Genomic DNA, 16,653 nt, shown 5'->3' with positions numbered 1-16,653 from the left:
AAAGGAGGCAAACTGTGTATGGAGCTGGAGGACAATGGTTGAGTGTCAAATGAGTACTTCACATGTCATCACTCTAGAGGAGGAGCAGTTACATAATTCAGAAGATGGGACTTTGAGATTCGTGAGCAGTTTGATTTAGGAAGTGAGGTGACATTGGAGTTTTGGCAGGCTTAAAAGTAGACAAATCCGCAGATCCAGATGAGTTATCTCCCACTGAAGCCTGGGATAAGAGGGAGGAAATTACTACTTTAATTCTTTTCTGACCACTGGGGAGGTGCCAGAAGACTGGAGGACAGTTAATGTGGATCCACTTTTTAAGAAGGATGGTCATACAGTCATAGAGGTATACAGCACGGAAACAGGCCCTTTGGCCCAACTCATTCATGCTGACCAGGGTTCCTAAACTGAACCATTCCCATTTGCCTGCATTTGGTCACATCCCTTTCAACCTTTCCCATTCATGTCTGTTAAATTGGACTCATTTCTTCCATTTCCTCTAGCAACTTATTCCACATACGCACCACCCTCTTTTGAAAGAGTAGCTCAAGTCCCTTCTAAATCTTTCCCCTCTCACCCTAAATCTATGCATTCTCGTTTTGGACTCACCTAACCTGGGGAAAAGATCTTGGCCATTCACCATATTTATGCCCCTCATGACTTTATAAAGGGTTGGGATAAACCAGGGAATGACAGACCAGCGAGTCTCATATTAACAACAGGGAAACTATGGGATAAAAGTTTGTGAGAGAGAAGTAATCTCCACTTGGAGAAGCAAGAATAGATCAGAGATAATTAGCATGGCTTTGTCATAAGAACATATGCCCAATAATTTTGATTGAATTTTTCAATTAGGTTACCACGTGTGTAGATGAAGGTACTGCAGTTAATGTAGTTTATATGAATTTTAGCAAAGCCTTTCACAAAGTCCCACATGGAGAGTCACAAAAGGGTAAAAGAATAAAAGATCCAGTGTAACTTGACAAGTGGATCACAATTGGCTCAATGATGGGAGATAGGGTGGTGGTAAAAGGCTGTTTGTGTTACGGGAGGCTGGTGGCTAGTGGCATATCACAGGGACCAGTATTTGGTCCCTTATTGTTTGTGATACATATAAAACAATAAAAAAATGGGGGGAAAAAGAATGTTGAGCTAATTTTCCAACTAGTTGACAGTGAGGAAGGAGGTCTTAGTTTACAAGATGTAAATGGATGGGGCAGGTGCACTAATCAGAGGCAAATGGAATTTTACATTGATAAGTATGAGGTGATGTGCTTTGGAAGTAGTAACACAACAAGGATACACTCAGATGAATGGAAGGATAGGAGGAAATTCAAAGGAACAGAAAGATCTTGGATTGCTTGCCCACAAACCTCTGAAGGTGGCAGGGCAGGTTAATAGTTTAGAATATGAGATATTTGCCCTTTATCAGTTTTGGCATAGATAATAACAGCAAGGAGCTAATATTGGCATAGATAATAACAGCAAGAAGGTAATGTTAAGCTGTATGGAAACTTGGTTAGGCCACAGCTGGCGTACAATGTGCAGTTCTGGTCACCACTCCATAGGAAGATGCGATTGACTGGAGAGAATGTAGAGGAGATTCGCCAGGTTGTTGCCCGGCATGGATCAGTTTAGCTCCAAAGAGAGTCTGGATAAACTTGAGTTTTCTTTAGAGTCAAGGCAGCGGAGAGAGATCCTAATTTGGTTATATAAGATTATAAGTGGCATGAACAGGATGGATAGAAAGCATCTGTTTCCTTTTGTTGGAAGGTCAATAACAAGAGGGCATAATTTTAAGGTGAAAGGAGGAGGTTTCGAGAGGACTTGAGGAAATGGTTTTTCACCCAGAGGACGGTGGAAATTTGGATTCAAAATTCACTTCCTGGGAGGGTAATTGAGGCAATAAACCTCATAACCTTTAAAAGTACTTGAACAATCACTTGAAATGTTATAACATTAACGTTAGGGGCCAAATGCTGGAAAGTGGGACTAGTGGAGAATTTGAGTAGTTTTTGTTGGTGCAGACTCAATGGGCTGACATGCCTCTTCTGCACTGTATGATTCTAGCCAGTGAATCTCTCATCCATAAATAAATAAAATGATAAACTATTTACTTTCCAGTAAAGCTTCACAAAACAAGTAAAAATTCAAAGCAGGTATACCTGCTATGACCTTCTCTACTGCATATTCAAAACTGAATGTGTCAACAGATTTCTCCCCTTCTCTGGCTGCATGTAATGCTGCTTCATTGCAGATGTTGGCAATATCAGCTCCTAGGATGGAAGTAAATTAATCGTAAGGTAAAGATTTTGAAGGGAGGAACATTCTTTTGTACAGCATATTAGGACATATTACATTATTTATTATCAGTTCAAAATGCTAATGAGTTCAAAAGACAACAGAACAGAATAGCAGACAAAAATACATCACTTCATGATGCACTCAACGCATTTTATGTTGGTTTAGAACACAAGGTCAGTGAAATGATGTCACCTGCCCTAGCCTCCGATGCACCTGTCCCTCAGTCACCACTTCAGATGTCAGATTAGCCTTTTTGAGAGAACCCATGGAAAGCAACTGAGCCAGATACAGTCCCCAGCCATGCACTCAGATCCTGTGCACAGCAGCTGGCAGGAGTATTCACTGCCAATTTTCACAACTCCTTAAGTTCCACCTGCTTCCAGAAGGCCATCATCATTCTGGTGCCAAAGAAGACTCATGCAGTATGCCTCAATGACTACTGCCTGATGGCTCAACTGCCATAATTATGAAGTGCTTCAACAAGGTTAGTCATGGCTCACATTAACTCTAGCCTCCCAGCCTTCCTTGAGCCTTTGCAATTTGCCTACTATCCCAACTGTTCCACGGCAGATGCCATCTCCCTGGCATACACTCATCCCTGGAACATCTGAATAACAACGATACTTATGTCAAACTCCAACTTATTGTCAACAGCTCCACCTTCAACACCATAATTCCAACCAAACTCATCTCCGAACTCCAAAACCTAAATCTCTGCTACATCCTCTGCAAATGTATCAACTGTTTTTTTTAATTCATTCGTTGGATGAAATTGTTGCTGACCAGGCAGCATTTGTTGCTCATCCTAATTGCCCAAAGGGCAGTTAAGAGTCAACCACATTGCTGTGGTTCTGGAGTCACTTGTAGGCCAGCCCAGAAAAGGTTGGCAGTTTCCTTCCCTAGAAGACATCAGTGAACTACTTGGGCTTTCCAACAAACAACAATGGATTCACAGACAACATTAGACTCTTTAATTTCAGATATTTTATTGAATCCAAATTCCATTATCTGCTGTGGCAGAATTCGAAACCATGACCCCAGAACATGATCTAGGTCTCTGGATTAACAGTGCAGCAATAATACCACAAGGCCATTGCCTCTATTCCTGACCCACAGACTGCAATCAGTGAGAATAGGTAACAACACTCCTCCACAGTAACCCTCAACACTGGCGCTCTGCAAAGCTGCAGACTCAGCCCCTCGATATATTCCCTGCACATTTATGACAGTGTGGCCAAATTGCATCTTAACGTTATCTACAAGTTTGCTAACAACACCACTGTTGTAGGCCGGATCTCAAACAATGCTGAGACAAAATACAGGACTGGTAGAGTGCTTGACGGTATGGTGTAAAGCTAACAATCTCTCCCTCAACATCAGCAAAATGAAAGAACTAGTCATTGACTTCAGAAAGCAAGGTGGAAGGCACACTCCTATCCATAACAATGGCGTTGAGATAGAGATGGTCAAAAGTGTCAAGTTCCTAGCAGTAATGACCAGTAAAAACCTGTTCTGGTTCATCCATGTTGCCACTCTGGTCAAGAAAGCATAACACCTCGATTTTCTCAGGAGGCTAAGGAGTTTGGCATGTCAATAAAGACACTCACCAATTTTTATCAATGCACCGTTGAAACCATTCTATCTGAATGCATCACAGCTTGGTAAAGATACTACTCTGCCGCCGACCATAAGACACTACAGAGTTGTGAACACAACCCAATCCCTCACACACAAACCAGCCTTCTATCCATTGAGTTCTCACTGCCTCAGGAAGGCAGCCAATGTAATCAAAGATCCCTCCCACCCTAGTTATAATCTCTTTGAACCTCTGTCAGGCTGAAGATACAAAAGCTTAAAAACATGTACCAACAGTTTCAAGAACAACTTCTTCCCTGCTGTTATCTCCAATTTTAAATTTCTTACTGATCCTGCTCTTTGCGCACATTCTCTGCAGCCATAACACTATTCTTCGTTCTGTCCGATTATCCCATGATCTGCCTGTACTGCATGCAAAACAAAACTTTTCACTGTGTCTAGGTACGTGACAATAATAAATCAAATCAAATCTTGATTTACATCCCCAAATTTCAAATGAAATATACAAGTACAAAAAAATTAAACTAGCAAGTGCAAAAGCTTCCATGCAACAGCGTACACGCTCAGTTCAGAAAAATGGTACAACAGAATCCTGAAATACATTTCTAACTGCTGATTTCTTACCACTGAATCCTGGAGCAAGTTCAGCCAATCGTTGTGAATAAAAACTGGCTGGGCGAGTTAACTTCAGATTCTTCAAATGTTGCTCAAATATTTCCTTTCTTTCCTACAAATAAGAAAGAAAAAAAGAAATATACCACCCCAACAAAGATAATAATAGGTATAAAGTTACTTGATATTCAACTTTTTAGCCATGTCCTGCAGGTTCCTAACTAGCTTCAACTTTCTCGATTTGTCTTACTAAAGATTAGCGAGATGCCCAACAAGGTATTTCATTTAAGACACAGAGCCAGTAGTCCAGAATACGACTAACAAATATGCCTCAATATAGACCAATTCTAAATCGATAGGCTTTCACACTGTGACACTCATTGTTCCAAAATTTATAACTTTTCTTCCAAGTTGTTGGGCACTGCGTCAAACATCTTTTGGAAGTCCATGTAGATATCAACAGATTACCCTCACCTGCCCTCTTTTCTTTTCAAAAGAACTCAAACAAGTTAGTTAAATATGATTTTCCTACAAGTAATATACTAGATATCTTGGAAGAACCATCAAAAGCAAAGAAGTTGACACATAAAACTGTCTCTGAAAAGGCCGAGCAAGCCAGATGGTTGCATCTAACTGCTAACACTGCTGATAAAAGAAATAAAATAGGACATCCACCCAGGATTGACAAGGCACTGCAAATGAAAACAATAACTGTTCATCTTGCAAAATCATCCTTACTAACAGTGCTAAAATTGAAAGGTGCTATTACAGGATCATAAAACCATAAGAATTAGGAACAGGGGTTGTTCATTTAGTACCTTGAGAATGGCTTTACCACAGTGCTAAGTGAGTTAGATTTTGAACAGCTCGAGCAACTCAAACGTAGGAATGAGGTATTATGGGCCATCAGTCACACAATTGTGTTTACATTCTGGAATGGCCATTGGTCTGGTCAATGGCTTGATCCCCTTGCCTAACCAGTATCCTTAGAGATAGCAAGGACTGCAGTTGCTGGAGAAGTCAGAGTCGATAAAGTGTGCTGCTGGGAAAAGAATAGCAGGTTAGGCGGCATCTGAGGAGCAACAGAGTCAACATTTCAGGCTTAAACATTTATCAGAACTCATGAAGGGTGAAGCCCGAAACATCGACTCTCTTGCTCCTCAGATGCTGCCTGATCTGCTGTGCTTTTTCCATAACTGGTACCCTAACATCACCACCAAGCAGGGGCCCAACCCTGGTGAACAGAATACAGGAGGATAAGTCAAGAGTAACACTTGCCTTGCCTAAAAATGAGCCATTAATTTGTTGATGCTTTAGCATAGGACGAGGACGATGGAATCAACACAAAATAAAGGTAGTTAAACTATCAGATCAGTTTAATCAACAGATCAGATCTGGATTCCGCAAGTTTACAACATCTAGTTGTGAATGGTGGTGGACAACAAACAATTCGTTGGAGTCAAACAATCCAAGACTGTTCCTGTGACAATAGTGGTGGAGCCCCAGCACAGGAGCGTGAAAAAAAAAGACAAGACTTAAGTATTTGCAAACTCTTCAGCCAGGATTGACAAATGAGTAACCCACCTCTCTTCCCTCCTGGGGTCCCCAGATGCAGTTTCTGTTTTTTTTAAAAATAAATTTTATTCATTCCACGTGGTTCAAGAAACAGCTAATGCAGTCGATATTGCAAAGGTTATAGGGTTTTTTGAAAACAATCTCAGATCATATTGAAGAATTATACTTATGGTTCCAGAATTAGCTATGAAAATCATAAGCTGTTCTGGTCCAGCCAAAACCTGGGTATCTACCTGGCATGTGGATGATTGCCCAGGAATGTCCTGTGCTCAAACAGCAGGAGAAAAAAGATCCAATTCTGCCAATTACCACCTTGTCAGTTCACTGTTGATCAAAATTATGAAAGGGGTTGATGACATCTATCAACCCTTGCAAAGAAATTAGATGCTCATTAATAAAGATTCTGCCAGGGCCAATTGACTCCTGAACACAATGCTGTCTTGGTGCAAATACGGACAACCCCAAGAGGGTTGAACTCCAGAAGGGACGGAAAATGAAGGTTAATGCCCTTGACATCAGTGTGGCACCAAGATGTCCTAGAAAAATTGGAGCCCATCGGAATCAGGAGGAAAACGCAATTAGGATAATTGGGCCAAACATATTTAACTGCTTCATCAGTTGCCTTCCTTCCATCATAATGCCAGAACTGGGAACGTTTGCTGGTGATTGTAATGTTGAGCACTGTTCACAACTCCTCTAATACTGAAGCAGTGTGTGTCCAAATGCAGCAAGATCTGGACAACATTCAAATTTGGGCTGATAAGTAGCAAGTAGTATCTGCACCACAGTAAATGCCAGGAAATTACCATCTTTAAGAGCAAATCTAATAAACATCCTTTTGACATTTCAATAGCATTAACACGACTGAATCCCCTACTAACAACATTCTGGGGTTACTATTGTCCAGAAACTGAACTGAATCAAACATACAAATCTTTTTAGGCAGTCGCTCTAGATTGAGAATGACTTTCTTCCTTTCCAGAATTGTGAATCTTGAGGTGACTAAATATTGCCATACTGAATCCATACACTCTGCCAAATGTACAGCAGGTAGCACTTGATGAGGCTGATTGGTGGAATGTTCAGTTTTTTACATGTTCCTTCTGTGGTTTACAATTTGCCTACAATGTTCCTGTCAGAGGTATGAAATGGTTAGCACCTTCACATGACTGGATGAGTGCGGTTCCAACAACACTCAAAAAGCTCAACACCATCCACGAAAAGGCAACCAGCTTCACTGGTACCCTACCTTACACCTTTATCATTCATTCACTCCAACTTAGGCACACAGTGGCAGCAATGTGCACCATCTACAAGATACAATGCAGTAATGCACAAAGTCGTTGCCAACAGCACCTTCCAAATACATTACCACTACTACCTAGAAGGGCAGGGGCATGAGATATTTGAAAGCATCATTACCTCAACTATACACCAGGAGAAAGTGAGGACTGCAGATGCTGGAGATCAGAGATGAAAATGTGTTGCTGGAAAAGCGCAGCGGGTCAGGCAGCATCCAAGGAGCAGGAGAATCGACGTTTCGGGCATGAGCTTGGATGCTGCCTGACGCGCTGCACTTTTCCAGCAACACATTCTCAGCTCAACTATACACCATCCTGACTTGGAAGATGATTGGTATTCCATCATTGCTGTGGGTCAGAAGTTCTGGAGTCCCCTTCTCAACAACGCTTCCTAACAAGAAGACAGCTCATCACCATCTTCCCAAGGGCAAATTGTGAGGTCGGGCATTAAATGCAGGCCTAGCAGGCAATGCAGCTTTTCTGTAAGTGAAAATAAAAGTTGTTTATTTCAAGTTAAAAAAAAAACGAATGTGTATGGAATGTTAGGGAAATCTGAAATTGGAGTAAGGGGAAAGAAACGAAAACAAGAGTAATAACATTTCTTTAAAACTATGTTTACAATCTGTAAAACCCTCATCTAGGCACACTTGCAATTTCAGAAACATGCCCACAGCCAAATCATTTACGTGTTTTCTTTATTCACTTGTGGGACATGGGGGTCCGGCATTTATTGTCCCATCCCTAGCTGCCCTTGAGAAAGTTGTGGTGAGCTGTCTTCTTGAACTGCTGCAGTCCACTATGGTGTAAGTGGACCCACAGTCCACAGTGCTGTTTGAGAGAGAATTCCAGGATTTTGACCTAGCCACAATGTAGGAATTGTGATATATTTCCAAGTCAAGATAGTGTGAGACTTGCGGGGGAACCTACAGGTGGCAATATTCCCATCCCTTGTCCTTCTAGATAAAAGTGGCTGTGGGTTTGGAAGCTGCTGTCTTAGGATCAATGACGAATTTCTGTAGTCCATCTTTTAGACAATGCACACTGCTGCTACTGAACATTAGTGGTGGAGGAAGTGAGTGCTTATGGATATGGTGCCAATTAAGTGTCGTGCTGTCCTGAATGGTGTCAAGCCTCGAGTGTTGTTGAAGCTACATTCATCCAGACAAGTGGGGAGCATTCCATCAAATTCTTGATGTGCCTTGTAAGTGGTGGGCAGGCTTTGGGGAGTCAGGAGGTGAGTTACTCACTGCACCTCAAGTTTTAAAAAAAAATTCCAAACTTTCACCTTTTGCCCTTATCCATTGGTACCTGCAATGTTGGGAAGTCAATGAATATGTGTCGATCCAGCCGTCCAGGTCGCATTAACGCATTGTCCAAAATATCAGCACGGTTGGTTGACGCTAGAACTATTACATGATCAGTTGTACCCATTCCTGTTCAAAATAGTAAGATTAAAATTAAAGGACATCGAAGCAAGTTATAGCATCCCACTTGGGATTGATGGTGCTATTGTACACAATATTTCACTTTTAAAAGATATCATAAAAGTGTTACCACTCAAGAAGTGTCCATTCAACCCAATGTCCATATCAACTGTCCAAATGAGCATTTCATCCTCAATGCCAATCTCCAGCTTTTGCTCAATAATCCTGCACAATATTTCCTTTTTCCATAACCATCTGATTCCTTTTAGGATACTTGTATTGAACCTGCTCTTACAACACTCAGGCTATGTACTCAAAAAACACCAACTACACACTATAAGATGACATATGCTACACTCACCATGGATTGTTAAACATTTATTGGATACCATAATGAACAGGCCAATGTAGTACTGCCTTCATTGCTGAAATCCACCATATGGCAAATAACCACTGACTGAAACAAAACTTTAGAGAAGTTTTGCTGTAGCCTGGTTATCAAGACACCCATTCAAATTTCACTATTGTCACTATTTGTAGACTGAAAATTTGCTGACCCTTTCAAGTCTAATGAATAATCTCAACTTCAGTTGCATTTTCAGTATTAATAAGGTCCGACATGTCATATTAAGAACTGAAGTACTATTTTTCCAGAATCTGAATACTGCCATATGAACACTGAAGGAAACACTGAACCCAATTATTACTTGATTTAATTTGAATTCTGCACAATAAAGAAAATTGTGTAGCTAAATAGCTTCATCATTCAAGAATTATTAACTAGTTAACAAAACATACTGCCTTCAAAAGGTCAAGTGTCCACTACATCTCTAAAAATACAATGCAACACCCCCTTTCAGTTAAACAAATAATTAATTATATGATATCATAAGGGCTTGTACCTCAGCTGCACCACAGTAGAATACCCACCATCCATTTCAACTAACAGTTGATTCAATGTTTGCTCCTCCTCTGTATTAGCAAACCCAGACATGCTGGTGGAACGCTTTTTACCCACAGCATCAATTTCATCAATGTACACAATGCAGGGGGCACGGGCACGGGCCTCCTTAAACAAACTCCGGACTCTTGCAGCTCCAAGACCTACAATGGAAAATACAAGTCAAGACTTTACTAAAAACAAAAAATAAACAAGCCAGCTTAAAGTGTAAAGCCTTATAATTATCTGAAAATGGCCACTGGTCACAGATAAAAACAACAAATTTAAATATAAAATTTTTGTTTTTTTTCATGAAATGCTATTACAAGATGGCATCAAAAAGCCCCCACGAAGTATAACTAACTAAACACTCAGATTACAAGAGCAGGGAGGTCATGTTGGAGCTATACAAAACTTTGGTTAGGCCACAGCTGGAACACACTGTGCAGTTTTGGTCACCACAGTATATGAAGGGTCTGTTTGCAACGGAGAGAATGCAGGATGTTGCCTGGGATGGAGCATTTCAGCTATGAAGAGAGGCTGGATAAACTTGAGATCTTTTCTTTGGAGCAGAGAAGGTTGAGGGAGGATCTGATACAAGTTTGTGAGATTATGAGGGACATGGAGAGGGTGAAATAAACATTAGCTTGACTCAGGTGACTTGAGAAATTTCTGAAAGGCACAACGAGCTTTTCATTTTTATTTAATAAAGCTGTTGATTACTTTGTCTACTCCTAAAAGTTGAATTGTAATTGCTACTGTAAAAATATTTTATATTTACTTTCATTAGAAGCCCCCTTGATCTAACATCAGGAAATAGAGTCCTTTAACCCCTCGGAAAAAATTTAAGCTTTTTTTTCTAACATAGTTGAAAGTACTTTAAAGTTCTGGAAACAGAAAAGAATTCTTATTAAATTGCACAGTATACAGTTTTATAAACTTATAGCTTCGGATGGAATTATTTCAAGGAACAAATCATGGTAGACGAGAAGAAATTACTTGCTTTCATTATAAATACTTACTACAGCAACAAACCACAATGTTAGTTTTTGCAGCCAAGAGAATCAGAGTGGTGCAAAAAGGACACATTGCAAAGTTTAGTAAGTTTACGATCAGCCACTTAACTTCATTTTCTTTTCTCAGAATGTATAATTCACTAGTGAGGTTGACATATACTGTACATGCCTAGTTCCCCTTGTTTAAGCATTGATTAGCATTCTTTTGAACTATTGTAATGCATGTAGTGCAGATACATTAACAATGTTAGTCATTTAGGATTTACAAGATTTTGACCCAATGACAGAGAAGCAGTAAAGAAGACCCAAGTCAGAGTTGTATATGTGCCAAGATGGATTTGCAAATGCTACTCATGTTTGATTAAGTAACAAGTATTTTTATATTATAATAATCATTATAAAATAGGCAAAATTATTTAAAGTACTTAGTTAGTATATCAAAACTCTACAAACATTAGAAATATTTCATGTCTTCCACAACTTCTAGTAAGTCTGTTGGAAAGAAATACATTTCCACAAAAGTCAGAAAGTCAATCCCAACATGTTGATGGTAACCACCATCTTGCTGCTGGGAAGAAAATCAGACCAGCATGGAGCATGGCACATATAGAAATAAGTGAGGGATGGTGAATCAAAACCAGTAGGCTTTTTTAAAAATTTATTTTAATAGTCTATCCTAATCATGCCCATGCAACTAATTTCTCATGAACAAAATTCAATTTTGTCTATTATATTTTGAACATTAACTTTTTTTCCCCCTCACCTCCAATCACTTCCACAAACTCTGATCCAGCCATAGCTAAGAAAGGAACTTGAGCTTCCGATGCAACAGCCTTTGCCAATAGTGTTTTTCCACACCCTGGTGGTCCAAGCAATAAAGCTCCCTTGGGAACTTTGGCACCAAGTTGCAGGTAACGTTCTGGACTCTGGCAATTAAAAATTATTAATTGATTTTTTTCCACCCATTTCATGGATCATTAGTTTCTGATCAAACAATCAAAGCATGCCTTTCTATCAATAAAATCTAGCAAGTAAATGCAATTTATTACAAATAAAATGACAAACTTGACCTCATTACAAGAACTAAAGGAACTTCATATTAAGATAGTGTCCAATCTCCCTAATGGATCGTCAAGTTGAAACAAAGTAGACTGAACCAGAGATCTAAGTGCAAAGCAGAAGCATGCGTTATTACTTTCTCAGAGTGGAGTCTGAAGCAGGAAGATAACAGCATTTTAGAATATATACAGGCCACCAGCTGAAGAATAACTTGTTTAAAAAAAAAATTCTCTTCAGAAAACAAAACCAAAATCTCCTCACATCAACTGCTGGTAAACAAAAACACACCTTTATGAAGGTCAGAACAATAGTCAGCATTTTGCAAATAGGTTTCTATCATAATGGAAAGAAATTTTAATTAAAAATACAAATCCAAATCCAATTATATACAAAGTGAAGAAGAATATTTCCTTGATATAATTACCAAGTAGCATAATGAACTTTAAGATGACGTACTGAATGAAGGCAAACCACCCATAATTTATTTAAATATACCATAAGAGTATAAAATATCAGAATCGAGAATGTGGTGCTGGAAAAGCATAGTCCCAAGCCTCAAACTCAGCACTGCCCTCTTGACCTGTCCATTGTCTTTGCCATCTATCCACTCCACCCTTCGCTCGAACCTGTCACCTTCGCCCCCACCTTCATCTACCTATTGCGTTCTCAGCTACCTTCACCCAAGCCCCACCTGATGAAGGGCTTAGCTTGAAATGTCAATCCTCCTGCTCCTCAGATGCTGCCTGACCTGCTGTGCTTTTCCAGCACCACACTCTCAACTCTTATCTCCAGCATCTGCAGTCCTCACTTTCTCCAGATATAAAATATCAGTCTTTTTTTAAACATTCAACTCATTCACAAATAGATCAGAAGATGTGCAATTATTTTCTTCCTAGAGACTTAATTCAGCCACATTCCTCATTATGGAAACATTGGAAACGTAACTATGAATAAGGCAGCACCTTACAACTACAATATTAAAAAGGTTTTGATTTAAAAGCAACAGTAAGATTGCAGTTACATGCAATTTTTTTTGGTTTAATTTAATAGTCTATCCTAATCATGTCCATGCAACTAATTTCTCATGAACAAAATTCAATTTTGTCTATTATATTTTGAACATTAACTTTTTGTCCCCCCTCACCTCCAATCACTTCCACAAACTCTGATCCAGCCATAGCGAAGAAAGGAACTTGAGCTTCCGATGCAACAGCCTTTGCCCCTGATCAATAATCAATCATATATAGATAGATACAAAACTTTTTTGATTCATCAGTTCAGACCTACACATTCTTAATTTCCCATCTAGTAGACTTAAAAGAGAACAAATGAATTGCAAACCCCATGTTCCAGTTTGAGTTAGTACATGCCTATTTAAAAATTCATATCACCTAGTACAAATATTTTAATCACATTACTGAATTTTATAAAGTGGATTTGAACTGAATGGTGGTGTATGCTAAATAGTACTGTTTAGCTACCAGCATCATTCAAGATTTGGCTCCCACTGCAATAATCTCCCTAAAGAAATATTTTGTTCTAGTTTATTTTGCTACAGCATTACTTACGTCCATGGCTGGAAGAACTGAAAATGAGATCGATCGATAAGGGTGCGCGTGTGTATAACCGCCATCAATTGCCTAATGAAGTAAATTGGGTCATACATTTCCAACATTACAGTAAGAAGTGTCTCAATAAGTGGATATTTTTAGAAATCATCCCCATCACAATTTAGATTCACTTTTAAATTTCTCAAACTACTACTGATCAAATCTGTAGACAATTCAACTCAATCTGCTGCTGAACAATTGAAACCGTTCATTTATATGATCTTTCCTTTCTCCGATATTCTTCAGCTCTACACAGTTTCCTTACTTTGCGGCAGGAGCAGATGATATATTTCATAACCACTAGTAACACCCTATGGACAATCATGAAGAGAATAGCTCAGCTGTAATATTTAAAAGGTCAGCTCCTAATCTCTACTCAGTGGCAAATCCATTGTACCAGTTATTAGCTTGCTGGGAATTGCGCACCCAAGTGTAATTCCAACTACACCATTCAGAAAATTACACCAACAATGCATCCTACCAGCCTAATTTGGTTTGCTTATTTCTGAAATTTGCCAAACAGATTAGCACAAAAACAATTGTATTGTTCACAAATAAAAAAAAGACACTTCTAACCTTTAAGTAATCAACAAACTCCTTGACTTCCAATTTGGCCTCATGCATCCCTGCAACATCCTTAAAGGTAACACCTTTTCCAGACTTTCCATCCACAATTGTGAAACGAGCCATTTTGAGCTGATTCTAATTATTTGATCAAAGAAAAGCATCATTAGGGAGAAAAACAGTGTAGTTCTACTCTATAAAAGTTAAACTAACATGCATTTTCTTTTCTGCTTCTACTTCACCTTTTTAATAAACTTGACAAACATTTTATCTCCTTCGTGATACAGAACAGCAAACCTTTCGGTATAGACAATCGGGTATTTAAAAAACTTTTATACACAATTTTGGCATCAGTTTTCTTAACCAGAAATCTTTTAATGTTAAACATCTTATTCCTGAATATTTTCATAAATAAAACTGAAATCTTTGACAATAAAAGGAAGCAGACAGTATCATCTCCTCATAAATTGTATGCTGGAATAGGGTGAAGGTTGGCTGAAGGTCGGCTGAAGGTCAAGTTGCACAGAATTAACTTCTGAAGTATTAAAAAAGCTTAATAAATCAGCCCCTCTCTGTATTAGTGTGACGTGAAAAATATTCAGTGACATATGCAACTATTTCAATCAAATATTTATGCCATCATTCCAACTAGAGGAAGACCGAAATCAAAAAGTTTTGAAATACACAGAAAATCAAAAAGATGTATTTCGAAGACTATGAAATTTACTTTATACAGCAACCCAGATGAACATCAAATATCGAGGAGGAGCTTCCCCACACCCCTCTGGAGTGACAGAAACTTTCAATATATTTATCCAAGGATAATAGATGACTGATCTTGTTATTATGCATAGAAAGCAATAGCATAACTGAATTACTTAATAATTAAGCAGCACTGTAATGACTAATACGCCAAGAAAAATGTGGAAGAATAATAAATAAATTTTAAAAATCACAGGTCCAACTAGATTTTTTTTGAAGTATGTGTGTTAATTTTACAAGTGTAATGGTTTCTGGTAAGCACAGACATAACCAAAAAGAGACTAGAATGAACATACATTAAGGTCACTTACAAAAGCACTAAATCCACCTTCTCTTCCAGCCATTCCTGCAAGCCGAAATATATACCAAAGAATCGCCACGCCCACTGCAGCCATCCCAAGGGCATACAGCGCACTAAAAAATGCAAAAATTGGAACAAATAGTTTATGCAGCGTTTATCTAAAAATAAATGTGAAACTAATGTAATTAGGAGCAAAACTGAATATTCAATAAAAATACATAGTGTAAATGAATATTAAAATTTTCCTTAAAATGCATTGAACTGTTTTTGATTTGTTGCTCTGTGGATAACATCTACCTGCATGTTTTCATAAAAATTATATTTCTCCATTCTTTTCAGCTTAAATCATAAAACCTCTCCACCTCTTCCTGTTAAGGTGCAAGTTGGTATGCAAATGATGCAGTGTAACTTGACCTTGCAAAAGCCTTGTGGAATCTCAAAGTATAAGTCAATATCAAGATCACTGACATTAAGACACCACTATGAACATAGAATTGGGTCAGATCTCGAACCTATTTTTCATTACTTTCATTGATCGGATGTCAAAGATGGACTTTTAATTCCCTTTTCAGCATGTTGCATTTGAATCCAAAACTTGCCAGTAGAAAAATTACTTTTCCATCTGTAAATTGATTTAGATTCAATTTTTTGAGCTGGACATATACTATTGCAGGATTTAGTTGAAATTTGTCCTTTTATTCTTCTGAAATACATGTTCCATTACTTCAACATAAGGACCACCATTCTAGTTGGCCTATGGTTCCTAAGGTCCAATGTATTTCCCCTTAAATTCTGGGTGTTAATATTTTATTCCTGAAGCGGTGATAACCTGCCCAATAATAAAACAACAACTTACTTTCCAAAGAAACCTGTGCGCTTGTAGGAAACTGGGATCCTGTCTTTTCCATCAATTCCAAGCTCATTCTCAACAGCTCGGAGTTTCTCTTCAAACTTATCGATATTTGCTACCTGCATGCGATACATCAAAGCTAACCGCTACAAAAAAAAATTCAAAGCACAATTGAATTCCATTGTCAAGTATAAATAAACCAGTCATGATCTAATTCTTTCCTATCCCTGCCCAACATTATTTCCTATAGCTTTATCCTTTTTAAATTATCTGTTAAAACCACAGACTGCAGCTAAGTAAATCATAGATTCCCTGAGGATGAACACAAGGGATGTAGGACATAGGCACAAATCCAAGTGCAGTAAAATGCAAGGTTTAAGGTTCCAGTCCTAATCACCGTACAGTGATCCCTAATGAAAGTCAGGTGAGGACAAGATCAGACGTTTTTAAGAGATCTTCTACATCTCAATAGTTTACCAACAAATACCTTCAATTTTAACAAAGTCAATTGGTAAAAATACCACAGGGAGGAAATAATTTTGCATCCTTAAGTAAATTTTTTTTTCGGCATTTCATAATTCCTTACGTATAACACTTCACAAAAATGTGTCTAGGACGGTTATAGATGAGCAGTAGGATCGACTGATTTCTTCAGCTCAAAATGGTGTTCAGCAGAATTTAAATTATAAGGTCAGAAGAAATTTAAAATGTTGTTTCACTAATTAGCAGGTTCATTGTGTAG

The 16,653-nt window shown here is 38.5% G+C and overlaps 1 protein-coding gene across 3 annotated transcripts in view; it reads right to left on the bottom strand.

Annotated features, from left to right (window-relative positions):
* The window catches only part of spg7 (SPG7 matrix AAA peptidase subunit, paraplegin), a 76,631-nt gene that overhangs the window by 25,562 nt on the left and 34,416 nt on the right, over positions 1–16,653 (bottom strand). For all 3 annotated transcript variants that reach the window (XM_072596083.1, XM_072596085.1, XM_072596084.1), the window contains 8 exons: positions 15,918–16,057; positions 15,072–15,174; positions 14,011–14,136; positions 11,529–11,691; positions 9,740–9,913; positions 8,694–8,818; positions 4,522–4,624; positions 2,163–2,273 (listed from right to left, as the gene is read on the bottom strand). In XM_072596083.1, coding sequence (XP_072452184.1) covers positions 2,163–2,273; positions 4,522–4,624; positions 8,694–8,818; positions 9,740–9,913; positions 11,529–11,691; positions 14,011–14,136; positions 15,072–15,174; positions 15,918–16,057 — 1,045 coding nt within the window. The remainder of the gene's footprint in view (positions 1–2,162; positions 2,274–4,521; positions 4,625–8,693; positions 8,819–9,739; positions 9,914–11,528; positions 11,692–14,010; positions 14,137–15,071; positions 15,175–15,917; positions 16,058–16,653) is intronic.

Source organism: Chiloscyllium punctatum, chromosome 26 (genome assembly GCF_047496795.1).
Source record: "Chiloscyllium punctatum isolate Juve2018m chromosome 26, sChiPun1.3, whole genome shotgun sequence".
NCBI lineage: Eukaryota > Metazoa > Chordata > Chondrichthyes > Orectolobiformes > Hemiscylliidae > Chiloscyllium > Chiloscyllium punctatum.
The sequence above is the reverse complement of the archived record's forward strand: the minus strand, read 5'-3'. Positions and strand labels throughout refer to the sequence as shown.